Source organism: Fistularia commersonii, chromosome 33, assembly GCF_037954325.1.
Source record: "Fistularia commersonii isolate RoL2024-O1a breed Wild chromosome 33, RoL_Fcom_v1.0, whole genome shotgun sequence".
Taxonomy (NCBI): domain Eukaryota; kingdom Metazoa; phylum Chordata; class Actinopteri; order Syngnathiformes; family Fistulariidae; genus Fistularia; species Fistularia commersonii.
In genome coordinates this window covers 4,788,125-4,804,524 of record NC_141316.1, presented here as the reverse complement: position 1 = coordinate 4,804,524, position 16,400 = coordinate 4,788,125, and the positions used below count along the sequence as shown (strand labels likewise).

Genomic DNA, 16,400 nt, shown 5'->3' with positions numbered 1-16,400 from the left:
ATGGCTCAGCTCGTGACTTTTCTGGTTTAGTTCATTCACTTCACACCAAAGTACACCAACAACTTTCAATGTCTTTTGATTTAAACATCAGTGATTTTGAGTCATACTCAGCCTCTGAGCCCCCAAGCTCCCGTTATGTGTTACTAACACTTTGTGTAGAAACTGTAGAGTCCTTTCTTTTAATCAGTTCATATTCAGAACTTAATTCAAAGCTCAACAATTTGCTCTGGGACTCTTACAAAGGGATCGGATGTTGTTTTTGTTCAACCACCTTACCACGAAGCATCTGAACCAAAAAAATTAACCGCAGTTTGTTGTTCCTGTTGTTTGGGAACATGAAGGTGCCGCCATGGATGTCCGTGACAGCGGACCACATGAAAGCTAACCTATCCTCCTCATTTGTTCTCGGTGGCATCTCTAAACGGCACCACCCACATTAACATTACTTTTACAAAAAAAAGCTCAACCCATCAGCTCAACCGATTTAATTCCTGAAACATCTTGCAAAGATTTCACCCTGGATGATAATAAAAGTCATCCTTAATTTTGCACAATTGTAATAAAACAAACTCCTTCGTTAACATATTTCAAATTATGTGAGTCATAAGACTCTGATATTAAATGGTTGTCTTGCTTAACTATTAAGCCCTGATTTGATGACATTCCATTTGAGTCGTGCATCCCGTATACAGGACTGTCTCCGAAAATTTGAATTTTATGATAAAGTTCTTTATCTTCTGTAATGCAATTACAAAAACAAAAATGTCATACATTCTGGATTCATTACAAATCAACTGAAATATTGCAAGCCTTTTATTATTTTAATATTGCTGATTATGGCTTACATCTTAAGAAAACTCAAAAATCCTATCTCAAAATAGTAGAATATCATGAAAAAGTAATTTATGTTTTTTTGAATTGCATTACAGAAGATAAATAACTTTATCACAATATTCTAATTTTCTGAGACAGTCCTGTAGTTTGTTCCACTTAACTTTGAGTTGTCCTCATATACGTATGGACTAGATATGGGTCTGTTTGTTGTAGCAATAGCAAATTAAACCCCTCAGTGTGTTTAAGAAAATTAAATCCAGATACACGAGCGGATGAGATGCAGAAACTTCTATGGTTTAAACCTGTTTTTCAATGTTAATTAACTTTGACAGCAGAACTAGCAGCTAATGAGGATGTTCATTGTTGAGGAGGAAGTGACTTGATCTGCAAGTCTCAACATTATTGAAAAAAATAAATACATTTTCCTCAGGATTTTTCTTTTCAAAGCTGCTTTTAGATGTAATATTCATTCAGGGTCAAATTATAAATAAAAATAAGCTATATTTATGCATAATAAAGAAATCCTCCAGTGATAGGAAATCAGAAAGCAATAATAAGATTTCCCCAAAGAACCTACTGATTGATGGCTGTGGAGTGTGCATTACACCTTTACTAATAGCACGTTTACGATATATTCTAAGTAATGAATTTGCCTTAGAAGTACATTTCTGCATGTAAGGGCCACTGCAGTGATCTGTTGTCTGCCTTATTGTGTTTCCGTGTGCAGCATCTTACGCTGAAGGTTAGGCTTCACTTGAAGGACAAAGAGATGGAGAAACTGCACCCCAAGCTTTCTAACCAACACGCACTTACTCTGCTGCCTATGTTTTCATCCATCCTCCCACCCTGCATTCACTGTTCTTGCCATCTGTAACCATGACCACAGTCACTGCGGCTTTCTATCAGTCCCTTTTCTCTTTTTTTTTTTTTCCCCTGTTCTCTGCTTCTATTTGCCTATTTTTGTTTGGCAAGGTTACATGGATTTCTCATGTGACTTTCCATCGCTTCAAACCAAAGCATTAGCAGTAATTTTGATTAATATGCATTGTCATTGCAAAAGCACACAAGAAATGAAAACAATATAACTCCACCTTTAGTGTTGTTTCACTGGAGGCTAGAAATGAGAATGAATATAGGATAGTAACGTAATATTTTTCAAGCTGTTTTGTGAAAATGTGTGTGTGTGTATTGCAATCTTTATACCTGATGTGTTTTTTGCTGGTCGACAGTGTCCAGGAATGTCTTTTTTTTCCCAAAACAACACCATAACTCATATTGGTAAATCTGTTTCATCTTAGAAACAATGAGCTTAACTGATTTTTCGTCACACCAAGCCTTGACCCTGGGCTCCTCATCTCTAGCTGCTGGTTTAACACGATTGGCCCTTACCCAGGTAAAACAATTAACAGGAATGTTATAATATGCAACTATTTAATTCCTGAGATTATTTTCAAGAGAATTGAATATTGAAAAGTAATTAAATGATGAAATATACCGTTAAATTATTTCTTAGTACAATTTTTCTCTCATCTGGCTGCCTGTTAAATTGTTATTAAAATATAATTTAAATAGTGAATTGACGTGCAATAATAAACAAAAACTGAATTATTTTTGGCACTTATTTTCATAATGAAATGGAATTGCAAATGTATCCGAATCATCCCGGTGTGATAATTTGAAAACAGAGCAGAGGGGAAACATTAAATTGGGGAAAAAGCTGGAATATCCTGATTGTTTTTTGGTATTATTGGCAGCAAAAAAGGCAACGTTTTACAGTTTTCAGTGTGAGTGTGAGGTTCCACATCATGAAGAACTAATCTTCACATCCCAGCAAATTCCTGCTGTTCCAATTTGCAGTAAAAAACTAAAAAGAATGAATAAATAAATCTGCAGGTAATTGTAAGTGTAAAGCGTTGCCCTGTCAACATGTTTAGGTTGCATTTCTTTCCCATGCAATACTAGCATGCAATACTTCCCATGCACACCACATGTTAAAGACAATCTTGTGTTTCATTACATGAATAGTAATTTAATTCAGGTCTCTTATTTATGCCACTGGCTTCTATGCAAATATTTAGTGATTTGAAAAGCAGATGCAGATTTTGTAATGTTAAGAATTCTTTTTAATGTTATTGTTTCAGTTTTAATTTTTTTTTAGTTGTTGAGATGAGATGAGAACAACTTTATTTATCCCGAAGGAAATTGTTGTGCCAGAGTTTCAAGTAAAAAATATAACAGTAATAGATAATAGTAGAAAGGAGGAAGAATAAGAAATACAATGAAATATGAATTATCTTAACTATTTTGATTCTTTAAGCCTCATTCCAGTTTGTGCTTCTCTTTTAGACTGTGTATGAATCAGAGAATACTTCAATGGTTATTGTACTGCAATTGTTGCCATGTATATTTTTCTAAACCTCAAGTCCCACAAATGACTAAGAACAATTTTCTGCTACTCTATTCTTTTTAATATGTCAGAGTTCATATTTCTCTCTGACACCTCAAACTCTTGAATTCTTTACCAGTTCCTATCAGGGTCGTGCAGTTGTTACCATGGCACCATACATCACATGCAACCAAATGCACTGTTCAGTCACAGGATTGAACACACTCAAACATTAATAGCCCACATGAACACACACATATACACGCGCGCACACACACACACACACAGGCACAGCAACAAATGCAGAGATTTTATTGGTGCGGACCAGCGGGCTCGGGGACAGAGGCCATCGAAAAATCATTACATCATTAAGCCACTGCAAGCCTCCACACAGGAGGGAGGCGTCATTGTTTAAAAGAATCCCACAGTGGTAAAAATCAATACGACGTAAACGTGGAGTCAGCTGGCACGCGACCAGGACGGCAGGGGCCATTTGCACATAATCATCGGCTTTCTGCTAAAGTAAATATTTAAGGGTTGAATATCCTTAAACATCTCCATCTCCTCAGCCGCCTTGATCTGATCCAGTCTTAACTCCACTTGGAGGGGATGTGGGCGGTGTAATCCTCTTTATTCTGATTTATGCAACATATCCGTCACACTACATCCAATAACCAAGCTCCAACTTTCTCAAAATATGAATGCTTTCTCAGGTCCCTTTGTGCAGCTGTGAATCAAGGTAGCTCTTTAGTCTCACTGTGAAATCTACTGCATACGCGTCATGGCATTCGTTACACTAATTTTGAAATGGCGAAAGCACTTTTGCCAAACAGCGAGAAGGTTCCTAATTCGATTCCCACAGAATGTGTCTTTTTTTTTTTTTTCTTTTTTCTTTGCAATATTGGTGGGAAGGATGGTGGCGGGGTGGTTTCTGCATCAAGGGTGTCCTTAGTTCGATTTCGACACGATGCTTAATTGCTTGGAGGCTGCATGTTCTGCTCAACAGGTTCACATGTGAAAGAGAATGGTTGTTTTACCCAGTTACCAATTAGTAACCAGCCGAGGGTGAACCCTGCCTCTCACCCAAAGATTGGCAGGATAGGCACCAGCCCTCCTGCAGTCTAGAGTGTAACAAAGGCAGAACAGATAGTGAATGAATGAATGACTCAGATTTTTGTCAATTTACTTTGGAAAAATGTCCAAATATTCATGAAAGGTTGAAATCTGTTTCCCCAGCGTGTTCACAATGACAGTAAAAATAGAAGTTTCTTTTTCAACCGCCACAGAATATTCAGTTCAATGATTATCTGATTATCAACCATAGCAAGAGAAATAACAAAATAAGCTTTTAGTAGACGATTTAGTAGAAATTGGACTGTGGACACGATTGGCTGGATAATCTATCGGGGTAGAAATGTGACTCATCAACCACATTTTAACAGAAGTGATGAAACATTTGGAAACTGCCATCAGAGTGGCAGTAAACATCATGTTTTGTTGAGACTGATAAATGTAACCACATGTCAAAATTCTTGTCAAAATTTTCTTGTCTTGGCAACTGGAAAGTGTCCAAGTCCTGTTACCATGAGAAGATGATTGCGACAAGAATTCAGCACGACCTGGATGACAGAACCGCCACATACACACGTCAAAATGTTTTCCATTCATAAATTCATTCTCTATACTGCTCATTCCGCGCTCAGGGTTAGGACACTGGAGCCTTATTTAACAAGTTTCACCCAGGGCCATTCGCCAGTCAATCACTGGGCCGCATATAGACACATCCACTTTCTCATTTATTGTCTCCAATGAACCTACTGCATGTTTTTTGACTGTTGGTGCAAATATGAGAAGCTGGAATAAATCCACCCACACACAGGGGAGAGCGTGCAATATCCACACGGAACCAGGAACCTTTTTGCTGTGAGGGAGAAGCACTAATCACTGCGCCACCTTGCCGTCCATGGCAGAATATTACCGGACGGAAATTCAGCAAACGCACATTTGACCACAGGAAAGGAATGTGCATTTTTGTTAATGTTTTTAACATTAACAAATCTTGTTAGATCCTGGTCAGTCCTCTTATTAAACCCACCCACTACTACATATGGAGCTGAATAGCGGTTATTCTTGGAGTGGCAGCAAAATCTGTCTGATTGCCGGTCTACATGTTTTCCTTTGCTTTTTTTAAGATCAAGTATTAATATTTAATATATTATAATATAATATTTAATATTAATTTAATACTAATATTAATATTTAATATTAAGACCTTAAAACACTTTATAGCCTTGACTTTGACACTTTTTTATTTTTATTTGTATTTCTTATTCTCCCTCCTTCCTACTATTATCTATTATTGTTATGTTTTACTTGAAACTCTGGCACAACAATTTCCTTCCGGATAAATAAAGTTATTCTTATTCTTACATTAAATGCTTTTGAATTGTTTTCTCATCAATGGTGAATAAAACCTGTTTTTACAGATACTGACCTTTTCACATACTATCATTTTCATAAGCGTGTTAACCGGTGTACTGGCAGTCTTGATTGCAGTGGAACTTTCACTCTCCCTGCTGTTGAAGGGGTTTTGTGAAAATGTTGGCGTACTTTAATTTTTCGTTTTGTTTCATTCAAGCAATTTAATTTATACTTTGACGAAGAAACAGTCACAATTTCGCAACACCGGAGGCGGGTGCTCCGAGCATCTCCCACCCACATGAGTGGATTTAAATTTGAGGTAATCGGCATCCCTCTGCAAGTCAAACTGGCTACGCGGGATATAGTGGACAGCAACGAGGCATGAATATCCTACGATGCCGATTCAGGAAACCTATTTCCTTCATTTTTACTTAATCTATTTCAGTGCTCACAAATATGTGAATCACCGGAATGAGAATTGGAAACAGGGTTCCGTTTCACGTTCTGCAGATAGTTTCCAGCTCAGCGGCTGCAGCTCCGCCCCGTTGCTGATGAATCTCATTGCCAGTTCACTTAATTGAGCAGGAGGAGCACCAAGAAACCATTCACAGAACACACACACACACTAGTTGACTGGAAGGCCGGGTGGTGATGCTTTGCCATTGAAGGTCCGTGTGTTTGCCAAGAAGGAGATTAACGATGCAAAAGACTTTCCAGCTCTCTGCTTGTTCATCGAGTGGATTAAAGAGTCAAGTCATGTTTGTTCACTTGCTTGACTCTGTTTGTCTGTCTCCTTTCTCCACATGCACACAAGCATAATTGTTGATTTACTTCCATTTCCCCCTTCCAGCCCTGGCACTTTTGTTTTTTTTTTTTTTTTTTTTTTTTTTTTCATTCACAGCCTCTTCCTCAGACTGGTTTATTTGCAATGATTTCTCCCTTCTGTCAAGATTGCAGCTTTCTGAAACCCAGTTAGCCTCTCATTCCCCCATGGCTGCTAAATATAGCATTTCTCATAGTTTATCAGACAAAGGTGGGGTGAAAAAGACAGGGAGAGGGAGATTAGGATGGGAAAGTCTTATAGTTGGATACTAATAGATTATTCAGCTTTTCTAGGAATTAGACAGGCCCATTTGTAGTTGGTTAATTACAATGTGTGTTGGAAAATGACAAGGTTCTCGTCCAACTGTCTGGGTTTTGTTCATCTGTCACTGTATAGAAATCCTAAATGGTGTTTGCCTGAGGTTTTTTGGGGGGGTGGCACAATGGCTAGTGGTCCCGTCTCACAGGAAATAAGGTTTCTTATTCAATTCCAACAGGGTTTTCCAAAACCATGCAGCGGGTTCATTGGAAACTTTTTACCCCATGAATTGAATGCGTGTTATTCCTTTGTGTACCATGCTTATCCCTTCTCACTTTTGGAGCACTTTGATGTAAAATGTTCTTTACACATGTTCATTATTATTGTTATTTTTTCCTTTTGTTGCTGTTATGTTATTTTGTTATTTTTCCTCAAGAAAGATCACTGTCGTGCTCTTTCCCAGTTGGATAGGCCTCTTACTTAGGAAAAAAAAACAAAAAAACTCTCAGTCTAACCATATAGTTGTTAAGAAATTGGAAAATTAATAAATGAATGAAAGAAAAAATGCAAAAGCTGACACATGTTTTGAAACAGCTGTGGAGCATTTAAAATGAAAAAAAAATTGATTTAAAAAAAAAATCATTAAAATGTACCCATTTTTTTTTTTTTAATGACTGTTTTGTTTAATATTTCTCTGGTCATTTTCTTGTAACTTCTTCCTAATTTCCAGGAATATATTTGTAAATTCTAGCTGTTTTTCATGTATATTTTGAGATCATTCAACAAAGGTTTCATTTTTTCTTATTCCAAGGTGTAAGAATAAATGATCAGTTTAGTCTTGGTTTGCACTTCGAGCCCGGAGGTTCCGATCTGCTTTACACATTCAAACCACACCTTTTCTAAGAGCTATTTCTCTCTGTGTGTATGGCCCATTTGACAATGATAGCTCAGAAAATAACAAAATCATTGTTATTTTGATCAATCACTGATCATACCTGTGGAGTGCAATTCTTCTTTTTGCTTGGAAAAATGAGCCTGCAGTTGGTGAGAATGTGACAAGAGTAGATGTGAATGCTGGGATTCAAAATAGATACAATAGATGCACATATATGTGTGTGTGTGCGTGCGTGCGTGTGTGTGTGTGTAGAAATATATACATACGTATCTTTATGTATGTGTGTGTATTAATTAATATTATGGTGAAGAGGCGTGTATATGCAAGTGTGTTTTGTGGAGAGGTGTACAACAACAGATCACAAATGAATTTGGCTGTGCAACAACTCCCTCCTCATCGAAAGATAAGACCTCTCCCTTTCTGCCTTGTCATTTTTCATGTCAGGTCGCTCTTCGGAGGTGTAAGAGCGAGTGCATCCAGCCATGAGTTTTTTTTTTTTTTCTTTTCAATACTTCAACTCATTAGACACATTTCTATAGAAAGGGCATCTTTTTATTGTGGCGAAGCAGCTGCTTGCAACCAAACGTAGACTCCAATTCTCAACACTTGACTGTGCAGGAATGATTGGATTATTCTTTGATTTTTTTTTTCTTTTTTTTTTTTCATTTCAAATAACACTGGCTGCACTTGTCTTTCACTGGTGCACATTTGACTTGTTACACTAGAACCACCCTGTTACTTCTTCCTGTGCTGTGTGTAAGTCACCTCTATACTCATACACTTTTGAAATGACTGGATTTTCTCCAATCAAAATGTATCATTTTCCAGGTATAAGGAAAAAAAAAAGGTTTTTGTTGTGTTTGATTTGGTATGATCTTGTGTGGGATGTGTTTTTCAGTTTAAATAACTGAGTGCCCTTAAGCTTTTTCTGCCATTGCTTTGGTGAGCTTTGAAAAGCAGCAGATATCTGGGGCCGTGCACCCGAACACCTGTGCCTGTTGCGCTCTATATATATCCACCAGGAAGCAGGACATGGAAAGTGGTTGTATCTCGTAGCTTCCAGACCACCGTCCTGTTTTCTGCTGATTTATTCTGTTAGACAAGGGAGATATATCAGTAGAGAATCAAGTTAAACTATGATATCCAAAGGAAGTTTTTTTTTTTTTGTTTTACCGTGTGCGTGTTTGTATACGTACAGTATATACCCAAAAATCTAGGGTGAGTGTCTCTTGTCTAAATTGAGTTTTTCGCTTATTACTGTAATTCATACTCAGTTTTTATGTATTAGTAAATTTTGCAAGTACAGTCAAATAAGTTAAATGACAAAAAACACAACTTTTATTGGACAGGAAACAACAGTGACTTATTGATTATGATAGCGCTGCTCTTAAAAATGATTTACACTGAGTCGAGAAATTATGCAAAGGTGCTGGAAACAAATAATCATCAAGAGACCAGATAAAAAAATAGGCCTGTCAGACACGGATTAATCAAGATCAATCAGATTAATCACAGGGCTGCTGTGGATTAATTTTGATTAAATGCTATCAATACCCAATTATGTGTCAGAAAATACTTTAGGGAAACAAAAAACTACTTCTTCCATGTGTTCAAACAATTATATGTTTTTTGGAATTCCGTGAAATTGAGGGATTTTGGGTCATTAAGCTCTGTGCATATGTCAATTGTGAACTTATTCTTGAAAATCAAGTATTCTGGATTAACCGTTGTTTTTTTTTCACAGCCTCAACCTAAAGACATACTTATAAGAGAATTGAACTTCACTTCATGTATTTGTGTATCTTTGTATCTCATCTATGATTTAGTATCAAGAATATTGTGTTATTCATTTGTAGTGATTATTTATTTTACCATCTCAACCAGCACGAGTCTTAATCTTTCAGCATTTCCCTAACAACTTTCTCTTTGAATCAGGAAATGTTCATGTATGTAGCCTCATTTAAGTTGTCTAATCTGAAAAGAAATTGAGAGAATATTGCTGCAGCTTCAGATTTGCATGCAGAGTTTATATCCGGGGGTCTCATCGCTCCCCTGCTTACAGCACTGCTTCCAGAATACACTACAGAGTTCCCTTCGCTCGACACCCAGAGGCTCTGCTCATCTCAGTGGACCAAACCTAGATTTGCATTTACAAAGACAAAGTTCTATCTCTTAACTATCATGTAGTATAGTTAGCCAATTTAGGCAAGCGGGACGCATCCCCTGGAATCGACTAAAATCTATCCATTATTGTCAGGATGTAATACAAAAATTATAGAAAAACAATGCTGTCAGGATAAGATGTCTGAGGCTGCATATTAAGGTTGTAACACAGTCTCTTAGCTGTTTTGTTTTTGTATTTTTTTTTCGTAGGAATCTAAAGCCAGTGGGTAGAAAACAGTCCTTGTAGAGTTAATATTTTCAATATTTCAATCAGATGTCTATCCTAATGTGACCTCCCAGGGATTGATTTAGCGCCGGGCTAATTGACTACCAACAACTTGGCACGCTCTGTGCCTGTGTGATGAGCTCGACTGGTGTTGCCCCGGCTTTTGGAAGTGATAAGGTGATACATCAAATGTTGTACCTATAAAGATTTGGATAAAGTTCGGTAAGGAGCAATAATAACACAGGGATTAAGGTGTTATATCTGAGGTCCTCTTCCTGTTCTCAAGTCCCCATTGGGATTGTTTTAAATATGGAGTTTTCTCCCTCCTCAAACATGCTGAATTTTACATTTTCGCTCGGTGCTTTGGTCAGGCTGCGTCAGCTTGTTACCTCAGCAATTTCATGTTTGAGGGTCTGGCAGGTGTTTTACCTGTGAAATAAATGCACAGGTGCTCGTGTGTCTTTGTGTGCTGCTGGGTTGCCACTATGAGGCCGGCTGAGAGTTGTAACACACAACAATCCAAGACTAAATGGCAATGGCTTCATGTTGTGATTTTAATCCTACCTGTCTTTCTTTTTCTAATGCTTTCTCCCAACAGTTTTTAGATATTGTCATTAAAAAGAAAATATATTGGACCGTAGAAATGCTTCTGATCTTTTGAGATGCTCACAAAGTAAATTTAGCACCATTGTGATTCATGCTTTGACAAGCGCCACAAGGCTGTAGAATTGATAAACTTGGCGTGAGCAAACTTGTCTAATGGGGCTCCGATGTCTTTGTCATTTCTCACGTCTTGGAATGAATAAGATTGATCGTTGCAGTTTTAATCATGGTTATTGATTGTTCACCTGATGTTTGGGCCTCAGCCTGCAGATACAGATAACAATTAGACAAATACATAAAATGATTAATGACTAACAGTCTTTGTGTTTTACCTCCCTGCTTGATCCGCATTGTATCCTTAGTCCAAAAACAATATCGAGCAAGTGGCATTTGATTTTAAAACTCGCTTTTCTATTATGATTGGCTTTTTTTGCATTGTGCTTCTTGTGTTGATGCGGTAAAAATGCAACTGTGATACCCCACTATTACTCCTTATTAGTGGCATTAATAACATTTATTCATTGCATCTTAATCGAATAACGCTGGGATTGTTCCGACTTTTCTTGGGACTTAACAGTAATCAGTTGTTCTGATTAAATCTTGTTCATATTTGTCACCGTCCTGAGCCTGTACTTCTGTTTGTTTAACTGTCTCAGATAAGCAGACAAAATTCTCAGCACTTCTCACCACAGTCCACATACGGTTATGGTCACATTGCTTCTGTTAGCACTTTCTAGCCCTGCACATTCTGAATGTGTATTTGTGAGTCTTTCAGTCTGGCACAGTAAATTTCACCCAGGTATGAGCCTGTCAAATAGGAAGTGGAGCATATCAGGACAATTTCAGGCTGCGGAAAAAGCTGATGCCAAACAAACTGACACAGATTTTTAAATGAAGTGTCGAAAATAAAACAGAATTTGATTTCACTTATTTTGTCAAAATTAATGGTAGGACCTCGTTTGATTATTTAAAACGGAATATTCATTTCAAACGTTATTTCATATGACCTCAAAATACTACTTGACTTCTATTGCCAGTTTTGAAAAGCAGTAAAACTGCAATTGAAACACCTCAAAGCTTTTGCTTTCAGCGAATGAAAGTAGGAGTTTAAAAATTAAGGAACGTTATTATAAAAAAAAGGAATCTCTGGTACCAAAACTGATATTTCTGAACTTTCTGAGCTTTGCACAGCTAGAGCATTTATGTGATGTTAACATACATTAATATGGACACATTGTTTTCTTATGATCTGCAAATGATGTGGGACTCACCTGTTAAGGAAGATATAGGATGTGGTCGCTGATATACGTCCCGGCATTGAATATCACAAGCGTCAGCGCCAACAAAGCATGAAACCTGACACTCAGACCAAATCTACTTCTGGCTGCAGAAACATGTTTGAATGCAGCAACTTTAGCAGCATTGACAATGTAAAACATACAATCACAGCTCACACTACTGGAATAACTATGCATTTTCTACATCACCAATTGCATTGCTGTAGGGATTTATTTCCCTTTAGGATATACTATAACTGCAGTAGGCCAATTTTAGCCCCATATCGTCGATATTATTGGCAAACCCATATATCGGTCGAGCCATAGCACTGATCAAGGTCATCGTTTCAGGGTAGACATTTATCTACATTCAGCGCTCATCAACTGACTTAAAGCTTTTATAATTTATCAAAGTGGTTGCACACTTTATTCTGGCTTGTGCTACTCAGATTGTTAAATACTTCTTACTTACGGACATTAATCAATTTCCACTTCTTGAATGAATAGTCCATTCACATCAGTTTCAGCATCTTTTAATGTTTCTTGTATGAAAAACATGAAACTATTGCGAACAAAAAAAATATAGGAAATACAGACACTTGTCTAACAGCAATTTAAAGGCCTTTTTTTCTGATTTAGGATCCTCAATTGATGCTAGCAGGAAGTAAATTATCAGTTGAGTTCATGAATATGTTATTTACCGGCTCAAGAAACTCATTTCTGCAAAATAGAAAGATTAGAATTGCAGTTCAAAACATTTGAAAAGTGATTGAGTTTCGGCACCGAGAAGTGACTTTGTTTGGAATCCAAGAGAAGCATGCATTAACTAAAGAAACACCGCTATGAGACAAACTCCCTCGTCTCGTAAATGTACACTGATTTACTCCGACTTGAGTCTCTCTGGTCATTAATGCTGGAATGAGTCGAGTAGTCAGCCGGGGAAGCGAGGGGTGGTCCTCTCCTTGTCACTGCTGGGATTCAGACACCTCCCTACAGGAATGAAGTAAACACTGTTACTGACTTGCTGTTCCTCCCAGCATATGACATAGGAAATCAATCAAAAGCTGTTTGAGCTGAAAAGCACTAAATCATCTGCCATTGGGTTTTGTCAGTTTTTGACAAGAGTTTTACTTGGTGTCTTCACCGATCTAAACAACGTAAGACTGATTGTTTTCCCCTATCCCTCACAAACAATTAGCCTTATTTTTTTGATCGTATGTTAAATTGAGGTGCATGATCAATCTTATAAATGAATGATAAAATTAGCATAATGTTTCCAAAATACCATATAAGCAAATGGGTAGTGAAGCTCCCTTCAGAGGAAAAAAAGGCATGAAAAATGTGGAAAAATGGAGACCTTGAACCCCTCTTAAGTAGAGGCTCTTATCTCAGCATTAATTCAAGCAGAGGAAATAAATAATATTCTATAAAGTGGCAGGGAATGGTACGGATTCACGTGTATTGCATGTGTTTTTGTTACAGTAGCATGTAACAGAAAGTGACAAAAAAATAACCTCCTCAATGAAAGTCATTCTAGACCCTAGACCAAAATTCATATTTCAGGGTTTATTCTTATAAATTTGAATTTGTCAGTTCAGTCATCATTCTTAAAAGGCCTTGAAAGTAATGAATGACAATCTATTACTCAGCGAAGAAGAAACAATACAACAGAATAAGGCACCTTGGACGACTGTGAGTGATACGACAGCTTGACAATTTCTGTACGTTTTATTTATAATTAATTGAGGATGCGGGTGTTTCTCATAAATGCGTCTAAGAGTGACTTAATAATAAATCACCAGTACGTCTCGCATTCAACCGAGGGCTCTTTGTAAACTGGAGGGGTTTGATGAATAATAATTAAATTACATTTGCATGACTAATTGACTATTTCCTTTTTCCATCAATACCTACGCATTTGTTTATCATGCAGATTGCCGCACTCATCAGGTTGGCGTGGTTTCAGTTTTGGCTTCATCACAACGGCGTAAACGTTTTCCTCTTGCTTGGCGTTGGCTGCAACAGACCTCAGATGCATTTCAGCGAACATTTGTGCTATTTGTGTTGCCTCGGTCGTTTTTTCCAGCGTAGCGGGTGGTACTTTGCGCAGTTGAATGTTCCTCTCATTTTTATGCTTCTTCACATCACCCTCGTCATCGAAGACGTCATCGAAATCATCCAGGTGGACGACGGGCCGTAGGCGGATGTTGCGAAGCTCCTGGAGGGTCACGGCAGGCAGGGGCAGCGCCAAGGACCGGAGGGCTGAGGAGTCAGAGTGGCGACGAGGCGGTTTGGGTCTGAGGGCCGGTTTGGGTTTGGTGGAGGGGTCGTGCTGAGAGGCCAGATACGATTTGAGGTCAGGAATGGTGACAACCAGGGGGTTCTGCAGAGACAGCCTTTTGTTCGGAGACCGACGGGATGAGGAGCTGGACGTGGGACGCAGCTTCCAACCCAGCGGGTCATGGCCGGTTATGACGGACGTCTTGACGGGAGGAGGAGAGGAGCAGGATGAAGAGGAGGATGAAGAAGACGGAGGAGTCGGGTAGTTGCAGATCACCGGAGTGGGGCAGGAGTAGCGTTTGGAAGTAGAATGGGATGTGACCGCTTGTGCGGGGAGGGAGACAGTCCTCTGAGGAGCTGGTGGTTTCTCTACGCTCTTCTTCACAATGATCGTGGCATCAGACTTGCCGTGATCTCCCGAGCAGCAGTTCTGGCCAGATGGTGACATCAGGCTGAAGCTGGAGGATACTGAAGACGAGTGCTCCCTGAGCTGCTTCTTGTCTGAGCTGACGTTCCCCGAACTTTGTGTCTTTCCGACCCCAAATTGTGACACTCGGATCATACAGTTAGGATTGCAAACATTTTTGCCCACGTGACTACTTTCAGTCGTTATGCAACTGGACTGGGCCGGATCAACCCTGACATGACTCGCAATAGGGGCTTTCTTCATCTTTCTGTGAGAAAACCTGAGAAGAGAAAGGAAACATGGAAAGGGTGTTAATCCTTTGAAACAAGGAAATGAAGACGCCCATCCTGGCTTGCACAAGTTTCACAATTCATTCTGTTTCACAACCACATGCCCGCTGTGATAACAGTTGTTTTTAAGGTATAAAAAAAAAAAAAAAAAAAGCAGTTACCGGTATGACAGTTCAAAACGAAACAGTCCAAAAAAGAAGTAGGCATCAATGTTAATGTATGTTTTGTGCTTAAAGCATTTTAAAACTCACCTTACTACAGAGTTTAAAACTCTGAAATTGTCCTTTGTCAGTTTTACGAGTTTAAATCATCTGGCACCTTTGCATATTAACAAAGCAAACATCACTTTCCTGAAAATTGCATGCTACATATTCTGTAAAATGTTGAGAAAGTGCATTCAATTTGACATATTATTAGTAAGTGATGGGTTTACCTGCAGCGATGTATTAATCTTCGCTCTCAAAGTCCTGGGGAAGTCACTATCTTTCATCTATATATGTGTGTCCCCACCCAGAGGACAACCCCCTGGTTAAACCACAACTTCCTTAAAGTATTTCACAAATGAGTGCTCCCACACACAGGCCAGAGTTTGTAAACAACAGTTTGAAACATATAAACTGCATTGTTAGTATTATGGTAATGTAATCAATGCACAATCATAGTCGGGTCATTACCATGCTCTTTCCACATTTTCCTTTGGGCTGTGCACTTCAGGGGTCACAACAACAAATGATTGGTCGCCACCCAACTCTCTCCTCTGCAACCTCTTCTCTCACCAACTAACTTAATCCGCTGTACATGTCCAAACCATCTGAGTCTGACTTACAGTATCTCCAAAACATCTAACATGTGCTGTCTGTCTGGTGGACTCATTCCTGATCCTGTCTATCTTGCCACTCCCAAAGAGCTTCTCTTCAGGACCAACTGCGATTCCACTTTTCATTCTTGTAAACGCCCTCCTCCTCTTATCTCTCATCTTTGAGGAGAAAAGGAGGGCTAATATGACTAGTTTTAGCAACTTTGTGGGCTTCAATAGTCACCTTCTACTCTTTGTTCTGTCCCATTTTCTTCATTAGTAAATCTTCAAATTATTCTGTCCATCTTCATCACATAAAACCTGCTGCACATCCTTCCCATCTCAATCTCTATGCTCCGCCTGCAACTCATTCTCTCCCTCCTTACTGTCCAACCTTGCATACAGGTCATTGTACATCTTTTTTTTGCCTTTGTCACCTTACATTGCAACCCCCTGTACTCCTTTCTACTCTCTTCAGCCCCCTTGTATTGATCCAGGCTTGGGACTGCCACAAGGAAAGCACTGACTCGTGCCTTCTTGGGGCTGCGATCTCATTTTGCATGTTTAGTAAAAAGATAATTTAATTTCTATCACAAATCACTATTTTCTACTCCCTCTCCTTTCTACCTCAGTTCAGAATGAGAATCTCTTTTCTTTCTCGCTGGTCTGAGAGTTTTTTTCTCTTTTTTTTTTTTTTTTCTGTCATATCTAACTAAATGAAACCCATTTTGTGCCATAATCC

The 16,400-nt window shown here is 38.5% G+C and overlaps 2 protein-coding genes across 4 annotated transcripts in view; one reads left to right on the top strand and one right to left on the bottom strand.

Moving 5' to 3' along the window:
* rab26 (RAB26, member RAS oncogene family) overlaps positions 1-16,400 on the top strand; it is an 86,409-nt gene that overhangs the window by 57,538 nt on the left and 12,471 nt on the right. The window lies entirely within an intron of this gene.
* On the bottom strand, positions 12,406-15,331 carry LOC147214737 (uncharacterized). 3 transcript variants are annotated; one of them, XM_086140403.1, is made up of 3 exons: positions 15,296-15,331; positions 13,801-14,852; positions 12,406-12,876 (listed from the first exon to the last, which is right to left on the bottom strand). In XM_086140403.1, exons 2-3 carry the CDS (start codon positions 14,834-14,836, stop codon positions 12,818-12,820), a joined length of 1,095 nt encoding a protein of 364 aa, XP_085996529.1. In that variant the 5' UTR covers positions 14,837-14,852; positions 15,296-15,331; the 3' UTR covers positions 12,406-12,817. The 3 variants fall into 3 exon arrangements, with proteins under 3 accessions (XP_085996529.1, XP_085996531.1, XP_085996530.1); XM_086140405.1 differs by having other exon boundaries at positions 13,797-14,852; positions 15,296-15,329; XM_086140404.1 differs by lacking the exon at positions 15,296-15,331 and having other exon boundaries at positions 13,801-15,009.

Coding starts and splice junctions, on each gene's coding strand:
- LOC147214737 (XM_086140403.1), bottom strand. CDS start 14,836: ATGAAGAAAGCCCCTATTGCGAGTCATGTCAGGGTTGATCCGGCCCAG. Junction 12,877..13,800: donor TCTGCATGATAAACAAATGC/GTAGGTATTGAT, acceptor TCATTCCTGTAG/GGAGGTGTCTGAATCCCAGC.